We start from the raw sequence: 22,768 nt of genomic DNA, 5'->3' as shown, positions 1-22,768 counted from the left end.
AGGTTTCTTTTTAGGGTGATGAAAATTTTCTAAAATTGGTTATTATTATGGTTGCACAATATTGAATATAATATAAATCTTTAAACTGTACACTTTAAAGGGGTAATGTGCATTTGAAATACATCTCAACAAACCTGTTTTAAAAACACTGTAGAAGTATACAAACTGCAAGTTGAATTTACTGGGGGTAATTTATACATTGACATGCAACAGACTACCCCGCTATATGGATACAGGCGCAAATTATGTGTACATATATATATATATACACAGTATAGTTTCTGTGTTACTGGATACTCTGTTTTTTCTATTTAAGTAATTGGAGCTAAAGATTGTGTAATTGATGCTTTTCTTAAATAACTGAAACATTCTCTGTTGAAATGTTTATCTTTTTATGTTTTAGGAATGTTATGTTCATAACTTATTAAGAATTAGTGTGTATTTTCCAACCTTGAGGCATGAAATTCTAGAGCTTGTCATTGAAAAGCTACTCAAATTGGATGTAAGTATTTAATAATTTGTTTTTCTCCTTGATTTTTCTTTATTAAACATATTATAATCATAGGATTTGAAACAGTAGTAGCAGAAGTAGAAGAGAATCCGTAGTTCCACTTTTAATTCATTTCTTTGTACATTTCTTGAAATTCATTGATGTGCTAGGGATTATAGACGGTCCTGTTTCTCATGGTTGGGGCACATGGCATTAGACAGTCAAACCAATGTAAAAGTGTAGTTGTAAATGCTATGAATGGAACACAGGCATTGCTATGAGCTAAAAAACCTTGTATAATCGGGAGTCAGGAAGGTATTTAAAGAGACCTACAGTAAGGTGCAGTGGGAATGAAAGAAAGTGGTGGAATCTTTTGAAATTGTGGAAGAAAGGTGAATTGGTCCTCGAGACTGGATAGGAAGTGGAGAGAGAATAGGGGCTAAAGGAAGGGAATCCTTTAAGGGTAGCTCCCTGTCAAATCTTGGTGTTGACATTAACAGTATTAAGGAAAGTCACAAGAAAACTGGAAGATCATGAGTTCCATTTTGGATGGATTGAGATGTGCAGGTAGGAAGCTGATGGTGAATGCTCACCAAGCAGCTGGTAGCTGCAGGTAGGTTACTTGTGGAATGATGTACTTTAGGACAGGAGAGAGGAAGTATGATAGGAATTGGGATGTAAACCAAAGAGCATGGATATGTGGGGAAGACATGGAAGAAGGAAGGGTTCGGTCAGCAGCATGAGGTGTTACTCATATTTTTAAGGAGAAGGAGAGAAGCAACAGTCCTTGGATCTGGTGATTGGGAGGTAGTCTGTTTTGTCACCGTGGAGGGGGACACTGCATTTTAGAGTGTGGATGGTTAGGAAGTGGGGTTGTTAAGAGACCTTGGTGAGGGTTTGTGCTGTAAGAGGATGGGGCAGGGGTGAGGGGCATGTGTTAGGGTTGGGTAGACTTCATGTTTGTGGACTGAGGAGGTGAGTGGGTGGAGGAGAACGTTGATACTGTAGGGGAGAAGGAGGCTATAATGAGGCAAGTCTAGGAAAAGCTGGAAGTTAGACAGACTGCCAGTGTGCTCACTTGGAGTTAACCTCTGCCCAACTGCATGCACAATCTTTGTAAGTCTTTCTCTGGTCTAAATTATGGAACATTTTATTTTTTTAATTTTTAATTTGTTTTTTGTAACTTTTATTGATTTTGCGATTACAGTTGTCCCAATTTTTCCCCCTTTGCCCCGCTCCGTGCAGCACCCCCCACTCCCTCAGGCAATCTCCACACCACTGTTCATGTCCATGAGTTGTGCATAGGTTCTTTGGCTGCTCCATTTCCTGTACTGTACTGTACATCCCGATGGCTGTTCTGTAACTGCCTATTTGCATTTATCAATCCCCTCACCACTTCACCCATTCCCCCACACAGCCCTCCCATTTGGCAACTATCAAAACATTCTCCGTATCCATGATTCTGTCTCTGTTCTTGTTTGCTTTGTTTGTTTTTTAGATTCAGTTGTTGATAGATATGTATTTATTGGCATTTTATTCATAGTTTTGATCTTCTTTTTCTTAATTAAGTCCCTTTAGCATTCCATGTAATGGTTTGTGATGATGAACTCCTTTAGTTTTTTCTTGTCTGGGAAGCTCTTAATCTGCCCTTCCATTCTAAATGATAGCTTTGTTGGGTAGAGCAATCTTGCCTGTAGATCCTTACTTTTCATGACTTTGAATATTTCTTGCCAATCCTTTCTAGCCTGCAAAGTTTCTTTTGAAAAATGAGCTGATAATCTTATGGGAACTCTCCTGAGGTTACTCACTGCTTTTCTCTTGCTGCTTTTAAGATCTTCTCTTTATCTTTAACTTTTGGCATTTTAATTATGATGTGTCTTGGAGTGGTCCTCTTTGCATCCATCTTTTTTTGGACACTGTGCTTCCTGGATTTGCATGTCTGTTTCCCTCACTGAATTAGGGAAGTTTTCTTTCATTATTTATTAAAATAGATTTGCAATTTCTTGCTCTTTCTCTTCTGCTCCTCGCACCCCTATGATGCAAATGTCGGACCTCTTGAAGTTGTCTCAGAGGCTCCTTACACTATCCTTGTTTTTTGGCATTGTTTTTCTTCTTCTGATTGGTTGTTTTTGCTTCCTTTTTTGCCAAATCATTGATTTGATTCTCAACTTTATCCACTATGCTCTTGTTTCCCTGTAAATTGTTATTTATTTCAATTAGTGTATCCTTCATTTCTTACTGGATCTTTTTTACATTGTTGAGGTCTTCACTAAGTTCCTTGAGCATCATCACCAGTGTTTTGAACTCTGCGTCTGAGAGATTGCTTATTCCATTTTATTTATCTCTTTTTCTGGAGTTTTGATTTGCTCTTTTATGTACACCATATTTCTTTATCTCCTTGTTTTGGCAATCTCCCTGTGTTTGTTTCTATGTATTAGGCAAGAGCTGCTATGACTCCCTTGGTAGTGTGGCCTGATGTAGTAGGTGTCCTGTAGGGTCCAGTGGTACAGCCTCCCCTATCATCCAAACTGGGTACTCAAGGTTCGCCCTTCGTGTGGGCTGAGTACACCTTCCTCTTGTAGTTGAGCCTTGATTGCTATTGGCAGGTCAATGGGAGGGATTTACCCAGGCCAGTTAGCTGCAAGGACTGGCTGTGACCACTGACCACCAGCCTCTGCTCTCCGTGGAGAATCAGCTGTGCAGGGGCAGGGTGGTGGTGCTCTGATGTGGTCTGTAGCTGTCTACTAGATGCACAGACCCTGGGGTTTCCCAGGTGATGCAGGCCCAACCTGTGTTCTGTCCAGGACACCTTACCCGAGCTATAAAGCAATCTGAGGTGGCTGCTGCTTGTGCTGGGCTTCTAAGCTGGCTGCTGCCAGTGCTAAGCCTGGGGCCACTCAGCAAGAAGTACAAGGGGTGGGGGTGGGTGGGAGGAGAGCTGTAGGATACTGAGGCCAGCTGTTGCTTGTTTGTTAGGATCTAGGAAGTTGGGAAACGAGCCAAAATCAGCCATTTGTATCTTGAGTGGGCCTGTAAGAGGGGTGGGATAGAGTCTCAGGGGATCTCCGGGGGGTTGTAAACAGTTAGGTTGATGGAGTCTCAGATATGGGACCTACTTACCAGCTCTCTGGCTGTGGGGTGAAGGTTTAGAAAACGGACAATGGCCTTTGCTTGCCTTTCTGTCTGGGAGTCTAGGAGAAAGCTGTACCCCAGCTCTCGCCTTGATGCCAGACACTTAAGTTCCTCCCTGTATGCCATTGGTACCTTTTACGCTGCTACCCCCGTACTGGAGCTCAGAGCAGTGAGTCCGAGTAGCCCCATGTGTGGGTCCCTTAAGAGGAACTGCTTGGGACTCCTACAGTGTCTATCCCTGCTGATTTTTGCAGCCAGAGTTATGGGGACTTAGCTTCTTGGCACTGGAGCCCTGGGATGGGGGACCTGGTATTGAGCTGGGACTCTTCACTTGCGAGATATTCCTCCTGAATTTTTTTCCCCACCACATGTGGATGTGGACCAGCCTGTTCTATGTCTCTGCCCCTCCTACCAGTCTGGATGGATGTGGTTTCTTTGATTCCATAGTTGTCAGACTTACGTTCAACTCAATTTCTGACAGTCTTGAGTGATGGTTGTTTTATATTTAGTTGCAATTTTGATGTGGCTGTGTGAGCAGACAATTTGTGTTTACCTATGTTGCTATCTTGACTGGAAGTCCTCTTTATGGACCATTTTAGGGTACATTTAGAAAGAAGTAGTTCATATTAAGATAGTAAAAAAGGTATGATTTGAAAGATATTTTAAGCAAGATGTTTGAAGAGTTATATAACAAAGTAAATACTTTGTAATTCAAAGTTGACTTTCATCATTTTTCTGCTCAGTAAATTGATAATATGCGTCTTATATTACATGTATGTGAGTATTTGTGTATATTAGGAATTGGAGTAAATGTTGAGTTTGTTGAAGCTATCCAAATTTAGACTATCACAGCATAGTTCATAATGAAATTATATAAGTAGTAAAAGGGGCTTGATTTATAATCTTGTAAATTCTTTCATGACCCGAACCAATTTATAGGTTTGCACCTTAATTGTGTAATAGTTACAGTGCTAATTTGGACACCTTTAAAGGGTGTGTGTCAGATGAATTTTCATTCCTCAAATGATATAGTTGTATTTTAAATGGTTTCTTTCTTTCTTTTTTCTTTTTTATAATGTAGGTGAGTGCATCCCGGCAGGATATTGAAGATGCTGAGGAAGTAGCAGCTCAAACTGGTAGTGGAACGGATGCCACAGAAGGACTGTTTAATATGGTCAGCTTTTATTAGCGAAAGCAGGCATACAGGGCTCCTAAGTCCGGAGTGTGGGAAGAGACAGCTAATGGCATCTCATATTCTCAAGGCTTTTGTTTAAAACAGATTTCTTTCTTTCTTTTTAAACGTGATTTCTTAAATGAAGTAGCTTGCTTTATTTCCCAGGTTTGAATCTGGGTTTGGTAAGCATGCTTCACATTTGCTGTTGCGTTTGTTTTTGCAATCACATTATTATTGGTGAGGGAGTGATAAATAGGAGAGCATATCAATTTAATTTCTGTGGTTTTATAAGTTGTATACCTTAACGCAGTTCTTTACCTGGTACAGTGTCTTAAGTCGGGTTCACTGGGAGGAGAGCCTGAGGCAGGGATTCGGGTTCTCTTGGACGAGGGTGTGAGGAAGCAGGAAAGGGCAGGGAAAGGCCCTGAGCAAGAGTTTGGTGTCTTTTGGAAGGCAGCTACAGCTACAGCCTAATCCCACTAGGAGCTCTGCAACGTGACTGCACCACAGAATTGATCCCGGCTTGAGGGAGATGGTTTCTGATGACCCCTTGTTGGTCAGTCATTAGTTCTGAGGGGTCGTCACTGGAAAGAATACAAGGGCAGTTCTGGTTCCTGTTCTGGCAAGGGTAGTTCTCTGGAGAAGGGGGTGAGCTGTGAGCTGTTCGCGGCTAAAATTCACAGCAGCTGGGAGATGGGTGCCCTGTCCTGGGAAAGGGGACCTGACAGCAACAGTGTCCACCACAGGGGGTGCCAGGAGCTGGGAAGACCCATGATGTTTGCATGGCCACACTCTGTGGGTCTTCTAATGAGACTCAGAGGCTGGGGCTCTGAACCTGTGCTTTTACTTTGAATTCCATGAGTGGTTCTGATTCACACTTCTGGTTGAGAGCCCCTGCCTGGAATGTATTTTCTTTGTTTTGTCTTTTAAAGGAAATAATGACCTCTGACAATTTTCCCAACTAAAGTACTTTTCCTGAAATTTATTTATTTATTTATTTATTTTTAGAGAGAGGGGAAAGGAGAAAGAGAGGGAGAGAAACATCACTGTATGGTTGCCTCTCACTCGCGTCCCCAACTGGGGACCTTACGTGCAACCTAGTCATGTGCCCTTACTGGGAATCGAACCAGCAACACTTGGTTCGCAGGCCGACGCTCAATCCACTGAGCCACAGCAGCCAGGGCGTTTTTTTTGTTTGTTTGTTTTTTAATTTCTTTATTGATTGGGAGGGAGATGTCAGTTTGTTGTTCCACTTATTTTTGCATTCATTGTTGCTGCTTGTATGAGCCCTGACCAGGGATCGAACCTGCAATCTTAGTCTGTCGGGATGATGCTTTAACCAACTGAGCTACATGGCCAGGGCCTTTTCCTGAAATTTTTAATGTCAGTGTTTGCATTATCTTCAAAGGATGAAGATGAAGTTACTGAACACGAAACAAGAGCTGACCCTGAAAGGCTCAATCAGATGGTACATCCTGTCGCTGAACGCTTGGATATCCTGCTGTCTTTACTTTTGTCCTACATTAAGGATGTCTGCTATGTGGATGGTAATGACCTGTAGTAGCCACAGTGGCTGCTCTTTATTGAACACCTACTGTGAATTTGGTTCTGTGCTGGGTGTTTTTCATACTGTTATGGCAGATTCAGCAAGAATAAACCATTCGGAGACAGTGAATAAGGAAAGCGAAGAATTTATTCCCGGCGGCCGGGCTGAGACCAAGTCTCCAAAATGGCGCTGACCCTGAATGGGGTTTAGGGCAGGGCTTATACAGGGTCTTTTCCTTTGTCGGGAAAACGACCCCAGCAGGAAGTGGAGGTGGGGCAGCTGCAGGTATGTGTGTACGTGACAGCTGATAGCAACAGGGACAAGGTTTACGGGGTTATCTTCAGTCGTAGTGGGCTGCTTAGCCGGATTCTCTGCAGGACAGACAGCTCTGCAAAAAGGCCAGATTCTCTGCAAGAGAAAAGCCTCAAAGAGGCAATTACTTAATGCTAGCAGCAATCATTGGCAAATTTTTACAGGCGTTAGGCAATGGGCCCTTAGGGGATGACTGGAATTCCTTATAAGGAATGGCTGTAGCCCCTACAATACATTATCTAGTACTGATAGAAATCCTGTAAAAAATCACTATTTTGAGTATGAGGAAAAGAAGGTTGCCAATATAACAGCTTGAAAATGGTGTCACTGTGATTCAGGCTCAGTTATATGTCTTCAAAGCCCTTGATCTTCTCACTGACTGTTGTGTTAAAGGATTATATATGGCACTTGGTCAGTTTTAGGTGGCGATCATATTAAACTGAAGTTGTTGAAGACATTTAAGAACGGTGTAGTAGACATTGGTATGTGGTGTTTGGTGTTATGTACTGAGTTTAGAGGATCTTGCTGCTGTGATTGTGCCAGGTGTTGGAACTGATACGCTTCTTGCCCTCATGGAACTTTTAGTTTTGTGGACCTTTGAGTTTAGAGGCTTTGCCATGAAAACACAGAATTTTTTCTGTTCACATGGCTCAGATTTAAGAATGAAACTGAACCACTCAGAATAAAACTTGAATCAGAAAGTTGACTATGTTACTATTTTAACTTTTTTTGCTGTTATAAAAAATAATACATGTTGACTAGAGAAAATTTGGAAACTACAGGAAAGGATTAAAAAAGGCATTTTAGAGTGCCACATTCCTACTATTTATTAGCATTTTGATAAATATTTTTCTCTTTTTTGTTAGTATGTGTATATGTATGAATGTTTTTTAGTGAATTTGGAGGTCACACTATGTAATGTTTCATAATCCAGCCTTTGCACCTATTGTGAGCCTTTTCTCATACCATTCACTATTCTTTTAAAATAGTTGTTATTGATCATATGGATTTAACTGGTCTCTTACCTCTGCCCCTTTTTGTCATTATAAATAATAGTGTAATGAACATTCAGTTATTTGCTTTAATAAGTTACTAGCAGTAGAATCAGTGGAACAAAGGACCATTGCCTCATGAATTGTAAGATTGCTTTACACTTATGGCATCAGAACTGTGAGTATGAGGGAGGGGCCTGCTACCTTGCCAGAGCCGGATTATTATACTTGCAAAGGAAGATTTGTGCAAAATAAAAATGGCATTTTGTTTTAATCTTGGCAGAATGGATGATGTTGTATTTCTTAATGGTATTGTTTTCTTTTTAAAATTTGGTAAATGAAACTGGTAGCTTGAAAGTAATGTATTTATAAAACTGAAATGCTGTATTTTCTCTAGGTAAGATCGATATCAACAAAACAAAGGATTTATATCGAGATCTCATAATCATCTTTGATAAACTCCTGTTGCCCACCCATGCCTCCTGCCATGTACAGTTTTTCATGTTTTATCTCTGTAGCTTTAAATTGGTGAGTATGTCATTTAACATTTTCATAGCTTATTTTATTCTTGCCCACAATTTTCCCTTAAAACTGGGGGATGGAGAGTAGTGAAGGGTGATCATGAGGTAAGTATTTCTTTTTCTTGAGTTAACTTTACTGGTACCACTAATAAAGTACCTGCCTTAAATGTATGGAAGAGGAGAGAGGGCATTGCTGCCTTCCAGCTCAGGCAAGTGCTCCGAAAACGTCATCCTGCATTTGGTCCACTAGGTGGTGTGCTTTTGTTTAATTCAAGCCTTTATTAAAATCTTGTATGGGACATTTTATTTTATTTATTTCATTGATTTTTTTGGGAAAGATTTTATTTATTTTTTAGAGAAAGGGAGAGAAACATTGATTGGTTGCTTCTGGCATGCCCGCAAACCAGGGACCCAGCTCACAGCCCAGCCCTGTGCCCTGAATGGGAATTGAACCGATGACCCTTCAGTTCAAAGGCCAGCACTCAACCCAGTGAGCCACACCAGCCAGGGCTTATTTCATTGTTTTTAGGGGTAAAGAGAGAAAGAAACATCAATTTGTTGCTCCAATTATTTATGCATTCATTGGGTGATTCTTGTATGTGCCCTGACTGGGGATCAAACCTGCAACCTTGGTGTATTGGGATGATGCTCTAACCAGCTCAGCTACCAGGCCAGGGTTCATAGGGATTATTTAACTGTTTGTTTGTTTTTTAATTTTCTCTCAGTTGATTCTTGCTAGCCCAAACCAGCTTTTTAATTCACATTTTTAAAACTTTAGTCTTTGGCTTTCTATTTTTGGGGAAAAAGATTCTTCTCCTTTGCAATTATTTTGTAGCTTTCTAGAATAATCAGGAGGGCATTGGTCATGGGTAAGAAGGTTAAAATTAGTCTGCATCATAGTATGTGTTAATAGTTTTTGAAAAGAGCTCCTTAGAAGAAGTTGGGGGTTGCATCCTTTGTTAAAAAGAAGCACAATTAGTTAACTGACCGCATATACTGGTGAAGTTCATTCAGTATATGCAGCCAAAGACTGGAAGGTTACTTTGCACTCTGAAAGGTCCTGCAGGAGTGGTTCTCTTGTGGGTGTGGATTTTTACTGATTTCCACTTCTTGCTAAACATGAGAACCACTTGTAGAGTTTTTAAAATAGGCGATTTGCAAAGCCCTGTCAAAAACCTACTGAATCTGTAGGGTTGATTTTGATGCTAAGCTTGTTTTTGGATTCATTGGATTTAACACTGCGGGGAGCCTTTTAAAAATTTTTTGTTAGAATTTATATTTTGAAATAAAAATTCTAATAATTATTTACAAAATCACATTAAGTGCTACATTTACTTAGGAATTACAGACAGTAAAAAAAATAACTGTCATTCATAAATATGAGTTTCTTTCTCTGAGCAAAAAAAAGCTCACGTGAACTGTCCAGCATGAAAAGAGGGACGCACGATGCTGTGATGGTTCCTCACCTCCCTAAGTGAGGCAGGAGGCTTGGCGCCTGGCCTCCTGAGCTGGGGACTGTGCTGCTGCTTCTCCTTGCTGGCCTTCAGTTTCCGCAGGCACCAACGTGTGAAAGACCGGATGGTTTCTAAAGTCCTGTGTGTCACTGTCCTTTCATTTCAGAGAACAGTATATAATAACATATCATTTTCCTTTGATTGTAAACTTTAGCGCAAAATGATATACTAAAAATTTTTACTCTAGAGGGTAGTATGGATGTTATTGCAACTCTCACCATCTTTGGAAATTTTCCATTTCATAAGTTTCTGCTTTGGTTCACTTTCGTGGAGATCCCTGCCTTGGCAGACGTTGTCCACGCACACCAGTACATGGGAAGAAACTAGCTCTTTTTCCTGCAGCCATAGTCTGGTCCTGCCTCCATCACCGAGGCTGTGCTGTGTCTGCTCAGGCCCAACCACCTTCCAAGTACAAAGTGCCCAGCTGATTGATTTATGATTTCTTCCTTACATTTCACTGCTTGTCATATAAGTTGTATTTTAGCATGTTCTTATAGAATTTCTTCAATTTGTGATACTCTCAGTTTGATCAACAGTGCAAGGTTTTTACCTAACAGCTCTTCAGACTGCACAGGGATAAACACAGGACACGCATGCTGGCGGATGAGCTGCCTTGGAGCACGTTGTGGTTCTGAGTCAGTCCCCCTCTAGTGATGTTGCGTGCGGCGTTAAAGCTGTCAGCTCACATTGCTCACACTTTCAAGTAAGATGTTTTCAATATTAAACATAATTTTTTACAACAAATACATGCTTAGGACAAACATCACAAAACCATATGCTCAGATAAATAATTAAAAACACAGCTAATTAGCAGAGGCGTTCCCTCCTCGTTGGCGTAAGCACAGACCCGTGGGCCCACATGTCCAGCCCCAGCCTGGTGCTTGCCACCTCCTCCCCGTTGGGGGACTTTAGTCCCATGGGCTGGGATGGGGAAATGGGGGAAAGGGTGGCGGGCGCGGGGCCCCTGGTCCTATTCCAGGGGGGCTGGGAGCAGGGCCATGTCTCTGGTCACGTGCCCCCACACAAAAAAAAATAAAAACAACCCAGCTAATTAACTCTGAATATCATTCTGACATGCCTTGGACCATGTGCATGGCTCCCTAAATTCTAGACACATTGTCCCACCATCATACATTATTCTGTCATTTCTATAGGTTGATAAAAACTGGAATGTCAATGTCATTGAAATTCATTACTCAATGTTTAACTCTCCACAATTAACTTGAAATTTCATAGCCTTACTAAAACACTCATTATGAGAGCTATTAATTTACCATCAGTTCCTCTCATAATTGTACTGCCATTTATTCCTAATTCATTTTCAACTACCTGATTCTGAGTTTGAAGTGGCTTCATAGGAGTACTGTTGCTATTTAGATGGCATGTTTCAAAGTACAAACTGGGGTACCAGATTAGATTTAAATGATGAGAAAATGCAATATTAGTTATACCATTTTCCTCACTGGGAATGCAAACAAAATAAAATCATACATTTCTTTAGTAATAAAAATACAGTTCTTTTGTAAGCATAGACGCAATACACGGAATCTTTCTTTGCATGAAAATTAAGAGTCAAAGGGAAAGGATTCAAATACTGTTGCTACCTTTTGGTTCAGCTGAGGAAGAATATGCATAAGCTCAGGCTTATGAGCGTACAATTTCAGCATAGCACAAAGTGGGTGAACCAGCACCTGTCCTTTGCATTTCGCCAGGAGGAGTAACCAGGAGCTATAGAATACACATATGGGAAGTCTGCCCCAACTGGTATTTTTTGATGCACCACATCATGGTCAGTACCACTGTTTCAACACCGCAGTCTAGTTCTGTGCCTCTGCAGGCCTGAATAATGAAAAGTTTGGGTTTTCCAATTAGACTTACACAATAATCTCCTCTGAGAAAACTTGTTAATTTTCTTAGGTCAACAGGTACATATGTTACAAAAATTACTCCTTCATCACTGTGGGGTAGAAGCACACAAATAAAACTTCTTTTGCTGTAATCTTTAGAAACAATGTACATCAAACCACAATTTCTTTGCACGGAAGGTCATGTTCTAGACTTAATATTTCAAGTTCATGAATGTTTCTCTGAGGTTTGCTGCATCTATGTGTATACCAGACCGAGGTGCCATTCCAGTACTTTTATGAAAATTATTATTATTATTATTATACATAAACCCATTTCAGGATAATTCATTTTGTAACTATTGACCAAGGATATTTCAGAGTTCATCGATTTGCTGCCATGTAAGAGATTTGTGTCTGACTTTTTAATGGACTTTGAATCCACTGAGTTTTCGGTGTTCTCCATGGATACTTGTATTAATGCAAAGCCTCTACATAGCAGCCACCTACTCGCCCCGCTCTGTGCCAGCTCCACCTTTTGTTTTTAATGTTATCTCAAGGTGTTTTAAAAATAAGAACCATGATGACAGTATTCATTATTTGTCTAGTAATATAAGCAAGATACTGGAACTTTCCCACATTGATGAGTTAAAAATCTTAGGATTCTGATAGCTAGAATATCTTAAGCATTAAAAAAGATTAGACCAGCCTTAGCTGGTGTGGCTCAGTTGGCTGGGTGCCATCCCACAAAGCAAAAGGTCACCAGTTCGAATCCCTGTCAGGGCATGTGCCTAGGTTGTAGGTTCAGTCATCAGGTTGGGGTAAGTATGAGAAGCAACCAATCGATGTTTCTCTCTCTTTCTCCCTCCCCTTTTCTCTAAATATAAATAAAATATATTGGAAAAAAAAGATCAGACCAACATCTTCATTTGTTATAGGGATTTGCAGAAGCATTTTTGGAACATCTCTGGAAAAAATTGCAGGATCCAAATAATCCTGCCATCATTAGGCAAGCTGCTGGAAATTATATCGGAAGCCTTTTGGCAAGAGCTAAATATATTCCTCTTATGTAAGTAACCTAATTTTTCCAGGTGGTTTTTTTTCTTTTTTTATCATGCTTTAAAAGATTATAGTGTTGTCTTAAGTTGGAGAAATATCTGCCTCATGTTTTTGGTCTTTCTGTAAAGTGCAAAAAATCTGTTTCCCCACTCTGCAAAATGTTTGTATTTCCAAGAGGCAATTTCCAAATAAAATGTCTCCTTTTTTAGATATAAAACTTCATATGCAAAGCTTTTGTCATCTGTTCAGCATGATTGCACTTGAACATGAAGATCCATTTTTCTCCGTGGATAGTGGGCAGTGTTGTATACTGTTTTGATTCTTTTTATAGGTTTGTCATTTTTCATTTGTGTTCTGAATCAGTTGTATCTGTTAAAGCTGAAGGAAAAATCCTTTGATTAAGGGTAATAGAAAAAACTATGTAGGAGGCCAGCTCTGGGCCTCTTTTCTTGCAGTGATCCTTGAAAATAACTGGGCCAGGATGCTGTTAGGGACCCTTCTTCAACAGCTAAAAGCTATCTGGCCATTCTGTTCTAAGTTGTTGACACAAGACTTCCTCAGAATCCCATAAGGAATGGTGAAATCAGCCAGACTTTCTCTTATCCTTAAAAGGTATTGGTAAACACCCTATTCTTTGGCCAAATCCCTCTAAGAGGGCTGGGGGTCCATTGGAGAAGCCCTTCTGAGTTGATAAGGAGAAACTTCTCCATTCCTTGGAACCTCAGGCATTCCTGCCTGTTGTTCCTAGGAGGTTCCTGAACTCTGCCTTGTGATTGGAAGGCTGTCTTAACACCCACCCACCCATCCTACTTCTTTCTTTGCTTCTCTATGCCCACAGGTACTATATTAAAAAGCCTATGGACTGATTTTTCTTTGTTTGTAATGAGAGGCAATTGTGTTTTTTAAGTCACTATAGGATTTTTTGTTTGTTTGTTTTAAATTAAGCCAGTGGAGTTGACTTGAATTTTTCTTTTCTCTAGTACTGTAAAATCATGCCTAGATCTTTTGGTTAATTGGCTGCACGTATACCTTAATAACCAGGATTCAGGAACAAAGGCATTTTGTGATGTTGCTCTTCACGGACCGTTTTACTCAGCCTGCCAAGCTGTGTTCTACACTTTTGTGTTTAGACACAAACAACTTTTAAGTGGAAACCTGAAGGAAGGTCAGTGATGTGGGATTCATGGATGTGAACTGGATTTTCCTTGTGTGCTAGTCACCCTTTAGGATGGAGATTTGTTACTGTTTTGAGAATTTAATGAAAACATTGGAGTCAGAAAACTGCACATGCACACAAACTTTTATAAATAATTTCAAGCAGCTTATAGGCCCCTAAAAACCCCTTAGGCCTCTTAATAGTTGATGGATTTGAGGTTGAGAACCTTCACTTTAGAAGGTGGCGTCTAGAGTAATTGTACGATGTGAAAATGCTCTTCTTTAGGGGTGAGGCTGAGCACTTGCACTTGCCAGCGCCGTGCTCAGAACTTCCCACGCACCCCCCCTCGTGCTTGTAGCGAACGGCCGGGTGAAGGGCAGCTGTCATTCCCACTTCACAGAAGAGACCAAGGGAAGTAACTCGCGGCAGGATTAGAAACTGAAACCAGGTGAGGATGGTTGTAAAGCTGTGGTCATAATGATTATACAGCTTTTTCTAAAGACCTGAGTAAATGTACTGGTTTTCAGTTTTGCTGATTTCTAAGGATTTATAATTTGAATCTGTCGGATGAAGACTGTTTATTGGGTTAGTGTATTTTAGTTGAAGACAGTCCATAGTAGCGATGTTATGTCTATTTAAATTTTATTTATTGTCATGAATAATTCAAATGGTTTAATAGGCTGTTTGTTCTAAACCAGTTTCTTAACCTCTGCAGTACTGACATTTGGGCTGGATACTTTTTTGTTGAGGCTGCCTTTGCCTTGTGGGATGGTTAGCAGCCCCTCTCACCCCTTCCCCACTAGATGGCACCAGCGCCCCCTCCTCCCGTGACAACTGAAACTCTCTAGACACTGACAGATGTCCATCCTTTTGGGGGCACGGTTGCCTTGAGTTGAGAACCACAGCTCTAAACTGAAACTTGTATGTGCTGCACTGTATCAGTATATATTTCCTTACATCCTATACACTTCTGAAAAGATGTGGGGTTTAAAAATTAATTGTATTTATTAGTTCCAGGGGGGTGAAATCTGTAATTTTTCCTTCTACATCTATACTTTGTTTTTAAAAATGTGAAATACAAACAACCAATGTACGAGTAAAAATATACTCAACTTGGGGGTGGAGGGATAGAGCAAAAAAGAAAAAGAGGGAAGACTCAGGGACAAGGACAACAGAGTGATAATTGCTGGGGGGAGGGCGGTGGAGGAGGGTATTCAGGGGATAAGTAGTGATGGACTGAGACCTGACTTGGGATAGTGACCACACAGTACAGCGTGCAGGTGATGTGTTGTACAGTTGTGCACCTGAAACCTGTACAATTTTGTTTACCACTGTTACCCCAATAGAAAAAGGAAAAACCAAAAAAAAATTAATAAAAACATGCTCAACTTTACTAATAATTAAAACATGCAAGTCTTGCTGTTTTTTTTTTTTTTTTTTCCTGTTGTTGTTGCTTGTCAGATTGGCATATATAAACAGTATATGGAATTCAGGAAGAAGGATTTCCACACTGTACAGTCATTACCCCCAGGGACTGGAGACTCCTTTTATTGCCAGCACTTTTTAATGATTTCATGATTGTTAGCTGAAATCAAATCACATGGTATTTATTTTTTATTTAATGATTTTTAGAGAGAGAGAGGGAGAGAGACACATTGATATGTTGTTCTACTTATTTATGCTCTCATTGGTTGATTCTTATATGTGCCCTGACTAGGGGTTGAACCTGCAACCTTGCTGTATCAGGACAATGCTCTAACCAATTGAGCCAACCAGCCAGGGCCAAATCACATGGTTTGTAAACTCAGCATATGCTGTGCTAACATATATATGAATTTCAAATTGCCATACAAGCTTATAGTCTACTAGGAATGTTTGTTTATTTCCTGGGTCTTTAAAAGAATAAAGTTTTCTTTAGAAAAGTTATCTTAGTCATAAATGAAAGTGCATAAGCCTTGTGACATTCTTCTGGGCTCCACATTGTGTGACTATCTACAACTAACTTTTAAAGCCATTTTTTTAATCTGTGAAAAATATTTGTGCTGCTTAAAGCCTGTTATCTTTGTACCTTAAAAAAATTTTTTTGTGTTTAATCAAAGGTTTAAGGTACCTTCAAAGTCTAAATTTTGAACGTATAGTGATGAGTCAACTAAATCCTCTGAAGATTTGCCTGCCCTTGGTAGTTAACTTTTTTGCTGCAATTACAAAGTAAGTTATTTGTACTTTATTGGTGGAAGTTATTTAAAAGTAAATTTTTGTTAGTATTGGTATCATAAAATTCCATTACATTTCTGTGAAACTACTTAATAAAATTAGTTAATAACATACATTTAAAAACCAGTAACCCAACACTTGCCGGAAACACTGCAATGCAGCTCTTGTTTTTATACTTCGGTGGCTTTGGAAATTGCTGCTGATTTTTACCCACAGAGGATAATTCAGCAGAAGCCTAGACACTTTAAAATAAGTAAGGCAATGAGAGGTACAAATCAACAATGTTTATTAGAGTGATTCTTGTAATAAAAATGGACTGAACATGAAATAAATCCCCAGCAGTAGGGGATTGGTTCAGTGAGGGACTATTTTCTCAGGCCTCGTAGCCACAGCTAGTGCATGGTTTTACTGTGTGCCTTGCACACTTCTACGTACCTGACAGAACTCACTGAAACTTCACACAATCCTATGACTATCATTAACCCCTGTTTATAAATAGGAAGATGGAGGCACAGAGAGATTAAATGACTTCTGTGGAGTCATACCTAGACTGGGGGAGAGCTAAGATTTGAATGCAGGCAGTCTGTCTCCAAAGCATTTAATGAATCATTCTGCTTCATGTAGACAGTGAAGTGGAGACCTTGGGCATTTAATCAGCATATTCAGGACAGAATCATAGCTTAAAATTTTCAACAGAAAAGAAGACTCTGTTATAAGATAAAAATAATTCATCTCAGTCCCTTTTAGACAGCTTGCTGCTCTCATTCAGCAATCTTATTCTTCCTTTGCTTGGTATCTAGTTCATAGTTTTCTTTCTCCTGAGGTCTCAAAGGTGATAAAGAATTAAAAGGAATAAAGAGACCAGCGAAGAATAGTATTCAGTGGTGAACGTTGCAGCACTCTGTGGGAAGACAGGCAGTGTAAGGACAGAAGAAGCAGAGCAGAGGCAGCTGCCCCTGAGAGTAGTCTTGGGGTGGGGGCAGGGGGCTGCAACTGAGGAACAGACTGGTCAGAGAGGCTCTATCTAGATTTTGGGTTGGAGTTATTAGCAGTGGAGGTTAAGAGTGAGGGATAATGTTCTGTATGGAGGAGTTTATAATTCTCTAGCTGCTGCTTTTGCTTAATGGTTTTGAGATTCATTATCAATTCATACATCTGTATTTTGATTTTAACTGCTGTGTAATGTTCTATTAATTTTTAAATTTATTTTTATCTTTTTTTTTTTTTTTTTTCTATTTTTTAAATCGATTCCTTGTTGGGATTTAAGCTGTTAGTTTTTCAGTATTGTGAACATTTACGCAGCTTAGGGACCTGGCTCTGGGTCCTGGGGCAAAGGCACATATTTCCTGTCAGCAGAGTGTAGTTGCTGGTTGTAGGAGATGCACATTGTGAACTTGGCCAGATACTGCGCACTGTGCTCCAGGTGGTTTGGCCAGTTTACCCTCCCACCAGGGAAGGGAGTGAAACGCGATCCTTGGCTACTGGAACAGAAATAAACATAAGTTACTTAAAATTACAATACTGACCTGCGAATCTGAGAAAATATACCTGAATGAATACTGTGGGGGTGGGGGTGGCGTGGGTAGGAGGTAGAGAGTAGTAGAAATGTGCTCAATCCTTAAGAGAAGCTGTTTGGTAATGATTCTTGTGGCCAAGTCATAGGGAGGTAACCACCGGAAGAATTGACAATATAGTGGTCCTGTTGTTCCTTATCATGAGTTCATTAACATATGTAACTGTTTTTACTCGCTATGCCTGTTCCTTTCTTTACCATTTTCTGAGATTGTGGCTGAGTCATCCCATGTCCCTCTCTCTGTACCATCTTAATTTTTCAAGACCTTTTTCACCACCCCCATAATTCTCTTATAAACAGTAAAAATAAGTAAAGACAGCTGTATTCTTTTGCAAACTAGGATAAGTTTTACCTTGAACACATTAATTTTTAATAAGTTGTGCATATTAATAATCTAAACCCACTCTCATTTTCTTAAAGTGATAGCCACATTTTTTTTCCCCTTGGCAAACTTATAAATAGTAAACCCAGAGAACTGTACCCTAAAAGTATTCCTTTTTCTTTTCTTTTTTTTTTTTTTCTTGCACTTGTTATGTTCGGCAGTATCTATGTGGTCAGTGTAGTTGTCACCCATGTACAGGCATGTTCATGGACAGTAATGCCAGCATGCTAATGCCTCTGTCCGTGTTGCTTTCTGTTGTTCCACAGTAAATATCAGCTAGTCTTCTGCTACACTATCATTGAGAGGAATAATCGCCAGATGCTACCAGTTATTAGAAACACAGCTGGAGGGGACTCAGTGCAAACCTGCACAAACCCACTTGATACCTTCTTTCCCTTCGATCCTTGTGTGCTTAAGAGGTAGGTACTCTTAGGCAGCTGACCTGTCAGTGATGAATTTAAATGCCATTGTGTGTTTGCTATTCCCAGAATTGGGATTGGGATATAGAGTTTCTTTGTCATAAGTGGCCAGCTATTCTTAGCCGTTCATAAAGGCACAGTTGCCTTGCACAAACTTCACACGCCCAAGGTAGAGAATGCCTGTTAGAGGCTGCTGAGTGTCACAAGCAGACTAGGGTTTGCAGACCTTTGCCCCATTAGGAACCCAGGATGACACCAAGGGTTTTTGTTTACTGTTTTCTTTAAACCTATTGGTTTAAACCTATAAGGTGCCCAGATAGGGAGGATGCTGTCTTTTCATGGCTCTAAATTTTCCGCCAGTGATTTGTTCCTTCTAGAGACCGCATCGCATACTGTTGCACAGGATAAACAAAAGCCAAGAGGTTTATCTTGCTGGATAATTCTGAAAAACCACCAAGCCAGTCTTAACTTTTCATTTGTATAAGGAAGTAATTTAAAAAAATTTTTTTTCTCACTAGCAACATACAATTTGGGATTATCTGGTTCCCCCAAGTCTTGATTGATAGAAACCAGATTGGTCTTTTTAAAACTTATTTTTAGTAAATTGCTATGGGAATATTATAAAGTTCCATAATAATGTAATTTTGTTTTCATTTGGACACATAGTAACTCATTGTCAATCTATAAAAAGTTAATTACACTTTAAATAATTACACTTTAAAATGAAAAGATGCGCCCTGGCTGCTGTGGCTCAGTGGATTGAGTGCCCGCCTGTGGACTGAAAGGTTGCCGGTTCAATTCCTGGTCAGGGCACTTGCCTGGGTTGCTGGCCAGGCCCTTAGTTGGGGGCGTGCGAGAGGTGGCCAGTCTTATCTTTCTCTTACATATGTTTCTCTCCCACTCTTTCTCCCTCCTTTCCCCTCTCTCTAAAAAAATAAATAAAATCTTTAAAACTGCACAAAGCTTTTGTAAAAGAAAATGACAAAATGAGAAACAGCAGGTATAATACTCTTATCCATATGAGTGGAGGAACTCTTACAAAGAAGGAGCCACATTAGTTATAGTACTTACATATGAGGGGGACCCAAAAAACCCCAGAATTTATTTATAAAAACTGTGTATTCTTACATGTTTAAACTTCAGTCACTTTCAGAGTACTCCCATTTGATGCAGTGCACCTATCGAGACGTTTTTTCCACTGCTCAAAACAGTTTTTGGAGTCATTGATTTTGACGCCTTTTAGTGCTTCTGCTGTTCTTTGTTTCACCTCTTCCACATGCCAAAACGTTTCCCTTAGAGAAGGTTTCTCATCAAGGAAACAAACAAACAAACAAAAAATGCGCTCTGGGCAAGATCCAGTGAATAGGGAGGGTGGGACATGGGGGTCATGCTGTTTTTGGTCAAAAACTGCTGAACAGTCAACCCCGTGTGCTTGCAAATCCCCCATCAAAAAATGGGCAAATGCATTGAGTCTTCAAAAAATATTAATTGAAGCCAAACACAGCCTTTCATAACAGCGCCAGCTGGTACTCCGATACAGATGGGTTCCTAGAACACTCACCTAGTGGGAGAAGCCTGTACTACATGGGGCCTGCCCTCCAGAAGATGTTCTGGTGTTTTTTGGGGGGTTCCCCTTGTATAGTATTTTTTGGCACTTATTATTTGAGCCATAGTTCTCACTTTGAGTACTAGGTTTTGTGAATGAAGCGCTAGATAGGTTCTGACCTTCATTGTAGTATTTAACTTGATTTTGAAATATGATCTTTGTTGACAGGTCAAAGAAATTTATTGATCCTCTTTATCAGATATGGGAAGACATGAGTGTAGAAGAGCTTCAGGAGTTTAAGAGACCAATTAAAAAGGTAAATTTGGGATTCAGTACATTTCTTTGGGAATCTTTGTGGTTATAGATCATAGTCAAATAGTTAATAGCAATATTATACTTAAAAATAGGATGTTTTATTTATTCCACCTTTATAAAATTCCAAGCTCAGGGTATGTTCTTATGAAAAGAGTTCTTGATGGTTTTTGATGAATTATTTAAACCAGATACTTCAAACATTGACTTTGGGAAGTGAAGGGTAAAAAAGAATCAGCTGGACAAATTTAGATCTTTACCACTTGATCATTACCACCAGGTAACAATGGCACATTTGCTATGTTGACATTATAAGTAATACTGTAATTTAATAGAGGTTAGTGTTGATTTTGTAGCTCTTCATGAATGCGTGGTAAAGATGCAGATCTGCAGCATAACTTTCAGTGCATGTCAGGTGGAGGTGAGGCAGTTATTGCCAAAGGAGAAAATTAGAATTCAATAATCAATGTCATTGTTCATTTCTTTGAGACACATTTCTTTCCACATTAAAAGTCAGCTTTATGTGCCTGTCTCCTTTTTCATAAGTAATCATTGGAAAGCTCATTTTATTATTTTTCTTTATATTTTGTGTTTGAGGCTGTCATTCATTCATTCATTCACTCATTCATTCACATTGTGTTAGATATTAATACAAGGGTTATAATAGTGAGCAAGAATGACATCATGTTACTTTCCCTCATTGAGCTTAAAATCTTTAAAAAAATCAAACTTTAAATAAAGACAGCGTGTGATAAGCAATTTAGTGTGCATCGAAAGAGGCTTTTGAAATTAAAATATTTTCTTTACCTTTCCAGAAGTAGCACATTCCTGAGGAAAAGAATTCTGAGAAACTTTTCAAATGACCACTTATGATCTTATTTATAATCTGTTCTTCTGACAGGAGGCGGTGGAAGATGAAGATGACGACTTTTTGAAAGGTGAAGTTGGGATTACACCGAGCTCCTTTGACACGCATTTCCGAAGTCCTTCAAGTAGCGTGGGTTCCCCACCAGTGTTGGACCTGCCAGACCAGTCGCCTGTGGTTGCCAGGATTTGTGATTGAGGCAAACATTCCTCCCCATCCTGCCCTTCAGTGCCAGGGCTCATACTGTTTGAGCTTCACATCAAACTAGAATGAGGACCTGCGTCAGGCAGCTTAACTTTCATGTTAGACTTACTCTAGTGTCTGAACAGACATGTTTTGTTTTTCTTTTTGCCCCTGTACCGACAAAAGGAAAAGACTGAATATCATGTGCAATATTTTACAATAGAGTTGATGATAAATGTTGAAGGCTTAGCTTGTTTAATGTAGACATTACATATGTATTACAGTTTTTTGACATAATTATTGTGAAATTTCTAGCATCGGCAACAGCCTGTTTTAACACATTGCGGTTGAATATAGGTTTTGGTCACAGCTGTAAGCGTAGGACTTTGCTGATGAGTGAAAATCCTCTAGGACACTACTGAAGTCTTTAGAATGAGTTTATTTTGGGTACATTGTTTACCCTCTGCTGTAACTATTTGTGTGTTGGGATTCAGTGGGGTGCAGAGAAGACAAGAGGAGAGTGGAGAGATGGCCAGAGCTGGACCCAGGTGCTGAAAGTGGGAGATCTCCAGGGTCTTCAGAGACCATTAAAAGCCTGGAGGGAGGAGATAAGGGGTTTAGGGAAACAGAATCAGACAAATCACATACTTCTGTGAGTGTAAAAATGGATTTAAAAGAAAAACAGTTCAGGTAAAAGTAATTCACATTGACTGAAAGTGGGGTTGGACTTTTATAAAACAGCAGGCTTTTATCCTGAAGCTCCCAAGAGTGCTGTTAGAGCTGAAACTATTCATTTATAGTTGAATATTAACTTGGATTTTTTTTACCAGAATCAGTAGACCAGTCTTCATTTTGAAAATTCCTTGGGGAGGGTGGGGTACATTTTAGATTATTTGGTGGGAAGGTTTTGCTAGCAACAAAAGCCAAGGTTACAGCTATAGTCTTTGTCCACTGGCTATTTGTATCATGGATTCAGCTCAGTGAAATCCTCCTCTGTCCAAGTTCTTTTTGTATTTTTAATAACTAAACACATAGGGAGGTTGTCTAAACCTTGCTTTATCACAAATCTGTGCAGGCACTGCTAGAGTCATTTTGAAGTTCATGCATACTTTAGCTGCATTTCTTATTTGTATACTTTATTGTTACTTGTGTGAGTGGACATCTTTAAACATATTTATTTTCTGTCACTTTTCCTATATTTTATTAAAGGCAAGTAATATTTTCTTGATCAGAAATATTTTGTAATGAAATACTTTCTCTTTCCTAGGGCTTTGTATGCTCTTGTATAATTATATCGAAGGCAGTGTAGAGTTTGAATTTCAGTCTGTAAATACATTTTTGGAAAGTAGGAATTTTTATTGCTTTAAAAAGTTTGGGATATTGGTGATTTTCTTTTGGTGACTTTGTGGAAAGCCATTTGAGGACCTTTAGGTTCTCTTTTTTTTTTTTTAAACTGCTGACAACAAGGTGGGATTTTTGTATACTGGATAAAATGAATAAATGAAATGTGTCCATAGAAATTAATGGTAAGTGG

At 39.6% G+C, this 22,768-nt stretch overlaps 1 protein-coding gene and 1 pseudogene across 1 annotated transcript in view; one reads left to right on the top strand and one right to left on the bottom strand.

The window, feature by feature from the left end:
• Positions 1-21,477, top strand: part of RRN3 (RNA polymerase I transcription factor RRN3) — a 35,322-nt gene extending 13,845 nt beyond the window's left edge. The window contains exons 9-18 of the mRNA XM_090279141.1: positions 404-502; positions 4,704-4,796; positions 6,205-6,343; positions 8,044-8,174; positions 12,464-12,594; positions 13,565-13,749; positions 15,840-15,948; positions 18,176-18,328; positions 20,103-20,190; positions 21,088-21,477. Of these exons, the coding sequence (XP_090135267.1) occupies positions 404-502; positions 4,704-4,796; positions 6,205-6,343; positions 8,044-8,174; positions 12,464-12,594; positions 13,565-13,749; positions 15,840-15,948; positions 18,176-18,328; positions 20,103-20,190; positions 21,088-21,249 (1,290 nt within the window). The 3' untranslated portion in view covers positions 21,250-21,477. The remainder of the gene's footprint in view (positions 1-403; positions 503-4,703; positions 4,797-6,204; positions 6,344-8,043; positions 8,175-12,463; positions 12,595-13,564; positions 13,750-15,839; positions 15,949-18,175; positions 18,329-20,102; positions 20,191-21,087) is intronic.
• On the bottom strand, positions 11,179-12,021 carry LOC150009232 (caspase-3 pseudogene; annotated as a pseudogene).
• Positions 21,478-22,768: the final 1,291 nt, after the last annotated feature.

Source organism: Furipterus horrens, unplaced genomic scaffold (assembly GCF_987537825.1).
Source record: "Furipterus horrens unplaced genomic scaffold, mFurHor1.1.pri manual_scaffold_5, whole genome shotgun sequence".
Taxonomy (NCBI): Eukaryota; Metazoa; Chordata; class Mammalia; order Chiroptera; family Furipteridae; genus Furipterus; species Furipterus horrens.
The sequence above is the reverse complement of the archived record's forward strand: the minus strand, read 5'-3'. Positions and strand labels throughout refer to the sequence as shown.